The 3,566-nt window shown below is 44.8% G+C and overlaps 1 protein-coding gene across 1 annotated transcript; it reads right to left on the minus strand.

Moving 5' to 3' along the window:
- Positions 1-251: 251 nt before the first annotated feature.
- Ns1 (Nucleostemin 1) lies at positions 252-2,302 on the minus strand. The gene is made up of 2 exons (XM_065223102.1): positions 2,190-2,302; positions 252-2,116 (listed from the first exon to the last, which is right to left on the minus strand). Exons 1-2 carry the CDS (start codon positions 2,209-2,211, stop codon positions 315-317), a joined length of 1,824 nt encoding a protein of 607 aa, XP_065079174.1. The 5' UTR covers positions 2,212-2,302; the 3' UTR covers positions 252-314.
- Positions 2,303-3,566: the final 1,264 nt, after the last annotated feature.

The raw sequence follows: 3,566 nt of genomic DNA on the forward strand, positions 1-3,566 counted from the left end.
ACAAATGATTGGCAGGAGTTTCCTACGGACATAGCTTGCCCGTGTAACCGGCGATTGGACCATCTCCCCGCAATCCTGTTCCTACCTGCCGAAGGACGATTTCGATCCCAGAAGCGATCCCTATAAGTTATCCTAGGCGATTAGATACGACCAGAAACCAACTCCCAATACAACTGTCTTACCGCTTGTTCCATACCTGTAACTATATACCTTCGGATGTCATCGCAACTAAAATCACCTTTGTTTGTTAATTTTTCAAAAAAAAAAGTTTCGATATATTCCTAGAACTAGATTCCCCAAAACTACTACAGATTTCACATCATTTCATCGAAATCGTAATCATCCCCAGCCGGATTGCCTTTCTTCTTCTTCTGAGCTCCGCCCAGCGAAATCGACTCCAGCTCATCGGCCACATCGGTCATCTTCTTTCCATCCCGCGCGGATGCCTTCTTCTTCGCCTTCAGCGCTGCCTTCCGGTTCTTGTTCACCGTCTGATTGCCTTCCAGCTGGAACACGGGATCCTTTCGAAACTTCTTCTCCTCCTCGGCATAATCGTTCACCTTGCGCTTCTTGCCCTTGCCGCCTTGGCTTTCGCCGTCCTCCTCGATAATTTTTCCACTGTTGATGAGCTTTTCCAGTGCGTTGTTCTTCTTATCATCCTTGGAAAGTTCCATGTTCACCGGGTACTGCGAGTCCAGCTCCATGGTTAGGATTTCATCCTTGGAAATGACTGCCACCTCGTCGCCGTCCTTGTCCTTCATTTTAAAGCTATCCTCATATTCGGTGTCCAGTGCTTTCAGGACGTCATCGAAGTTTTCCAGGTTGAATTCCGCCGTCTCCGACGACACCAGCTGGGCGCTTAGGTGCACTTCGTCACTTTCCTCCGGTGGATGCGTGCAGTACTTGATCTTTCCGCAGTTCCAATCTTCGATCAGCGTTCGGGCTGCCTTCCTCACGTCCGGAACTCCCTTCTTGGCCAGCGATCCCATCTTGATGGCTTTCTTCGCGAGGAATTCATCCGTCGAGTGGAACTCCGAAATATCGTACAACTTACAGAAGTAACCCATCGTGCCACGCTTGAGAATGTCGTCCGCCAGTGGGAAGGGATCTTGAATTTCCGTCACTTTCTGAGCGTTTCTCAGCGCGAAAAATCGATTCTGGTCGGCATCCTTTGGGCGCTGAAAAATGATTCCGGGACTGTCCAGAAGCTTGACGTGTGAATCGATTTGAACTTCCTGCATCTGTTTGGTGATGCCGGGCCGGGCTCCTACCAGGCAAGCTCGCTTGCGTTTCAACGAGTTAACCAGGGAACTTTTGCCTACGTTTGGAAGGCCAACAATTCCCACCCGGATGGAAGTTCGAATATCATCGTTTCGGCAGTAGTTAGCCAGCAGTTCCTTCAGCAAATCCGCTCCTATACAAGGGGAACATTCCAACGTTGTCGTCGCCTTGAATTTTCTGTTTCCAATGCGGTGCTTTTGGGTCTGCGTGGTAGCCTTGAACGGAATAACCGGTCCGGTCTTGCGGAGGAAGTTGAGCCATTTTTCCAGATTCTCCCTAGGAACCAAATCTGCCTTGTTCAGAATCACCACCAGACGCTTCTGACCGGGTGCTTCACGTACAATCTGGGCCACCTCTGAGCATCTGGTACCCAACGGATCTCGTGCATCTACCACTTCCAAAATCACATCCGCAGCGTCAATTACCTTCTTGAACTCCTTGAAGTACGCCTTCAACGACCAATCCTTTCCCCGTCCCACATTCACGTATTCTTCCTGGACCGCTTCCGCCTTGGATGGATCATACTGCTGGCCTCGCCGATCGGCATCAGCGGCAATTGACTCAATGGTCTGTCCTTCCAGTGCCGCCAGACGATGCTGCTTCAGCAGTTCCTTCTTGCGCTCTTTTTCGCGTTCCTCAAACTGCTTGTGCTCGGCCACTTCGTCCAGGATCTCCTTCTTGAAGGGGCACACATTCGGTACCTGGATCAGCTTCTGTTTCTTGGATTTCAGGCTCGGCAACTTCTTCGCATCCTTCTCCTTCTTCCTTTTGCTAGCGGCTATCTTCTTGATCTTCTTGTACCGCAGCGAGGACTTCTGCCGTTTGGAGGTGCGACCTGAAAATCGATAAATTCCATATGAATTCCATAACGTGCATTTCGTGGGAGATATTTCGGGGTAAATACTTACATTTCAGTGTTTTTAGGGCCATTTTTTAAGAAGAAATCAAAACTTTTCGTGTGCGATCACGGAACGTATCGCGAACACGTTTTCACGGTTGTTTTGAAAAGGACTGTGTGACAGACAGCAAAACGTGGGTTACGAATAAGTGGAGCAAAGAGAGGGAGAAAACAACTGTCAAAAGTTTGTTTTTGCAGTTTTCCACAAGAGGGTTTGGATGGTAAGGTCGAAATGGTTGGAGCAAAATTTATTAGCCGAGCAAATCCACACATCAAACTTAAATCGCTGAAATTCAGCAAAATGTTGGTAATTTTGGACTCGACGAAAGATTAGCAAAATAATGTTGCTGAATTTGTTTAATCGCTCTACACAGCAAAAAAATGTAATATCGATCAATGTAATTCAAGCTGATGTATGAAATAATGATGTAATAGCAAAAAGCAGATAAAATATTACATCAATGGATGTAATTTTGTTCGCAAAATCGATGTACATCGTACAACGTTATATCAACAATCAATACGAAACTAACGATTTTAAATTGGCTCATTACTTGACTAGCCTATTGGTCCCAAGCAAACGATTAACGTATCCCATTCTAGTCGAAATTCTAGTACTACGCAATGTTTGTTTTGATTCGCTATGAAAGTTTGAAAGATAAAATGAGGGGTTAGTGGTTTTTCCTATGTTTCGAGGGGTGAATCGATTAGCTTGGGATCGAAGAGAGTTCCAGAGCTGAGCCAAAAAGTTGAGCACGTTATTTCGGGACCTTCTAGTCTTAGAGTTACCTGTATGGTTATATTACACAACCGATGGATTGACCTGGTTGTAGCAGTTTGGATGTAATATTCAACAACTTTTTTTCTGTGTAATCCTCGGTTAAAATCTCATACCTTCCGGATGCATGATACCCTGCTCCATAATCACAATCGCAAGCCTGAGTTAAAACCCAACGACATTTCCTATCGTTTGAGCTCGATCTGTTATTTATCTAGAGAGCAGCTGACTGGGAACTTTTGTCCGGAAGGTCCATTTTAATAATTTTAGCAGCCTTGACTTGTTATTTTAAAAGTACATATTTTTAAAAGCAAAATTGTACTGTCTTAAATAACATGTCACAACAATGCTTTTGGCAGCACTGGACGTCTGTTTGCCGTCAAATTTGACTTAATTTCCTTGTATTGAGCTAAGCTGACGGTGAGTCATAATTAACATGATTGGATATTTCAGGAGATAATATGATTATCGTCCGATCTGCAAATGTCTTCTGGACATAAACATTTCAAATTCTATGTAAAAAAATAGAATAAGTAACTTGCATGGATAGACTTTGAATTAGGGAAATTCAAGAAAGGAGCCATCGTTTACGTTTACAACATTGGTCCT

Source organism: Ochlerotatus camptorhynchus, unplaced genomic scaffold, assembly GCF_037179485.1.
Source record: "Ochlerotatus camptorhynchus isolate MF236.1 unplaced genomic scaffold, CSIRO-AGI_Acam_v1.1 ptg000185l, whole genome shotgun sequence".
NCBI lineage: Eukaryota > Metazoa > Arthropoda > Insecta > Diptera > Culicidae > Ochlerotatus > Ochlerotatus camptorhynchus.

Coding starts and splice junctions, on each gene's coding strand:
- Ns1 (XM_065223102.1), bottom strand. CDS start 2,211: ATGGCCCTAAAAACACTGAAAT. Junction 2,117..2,189: donor GGCCCTAAAAACACTGAAAT/GTAAGTATTTAC, acceptor ATCGATTTTCAG/GTCGCACCTCCAAACGGCAG.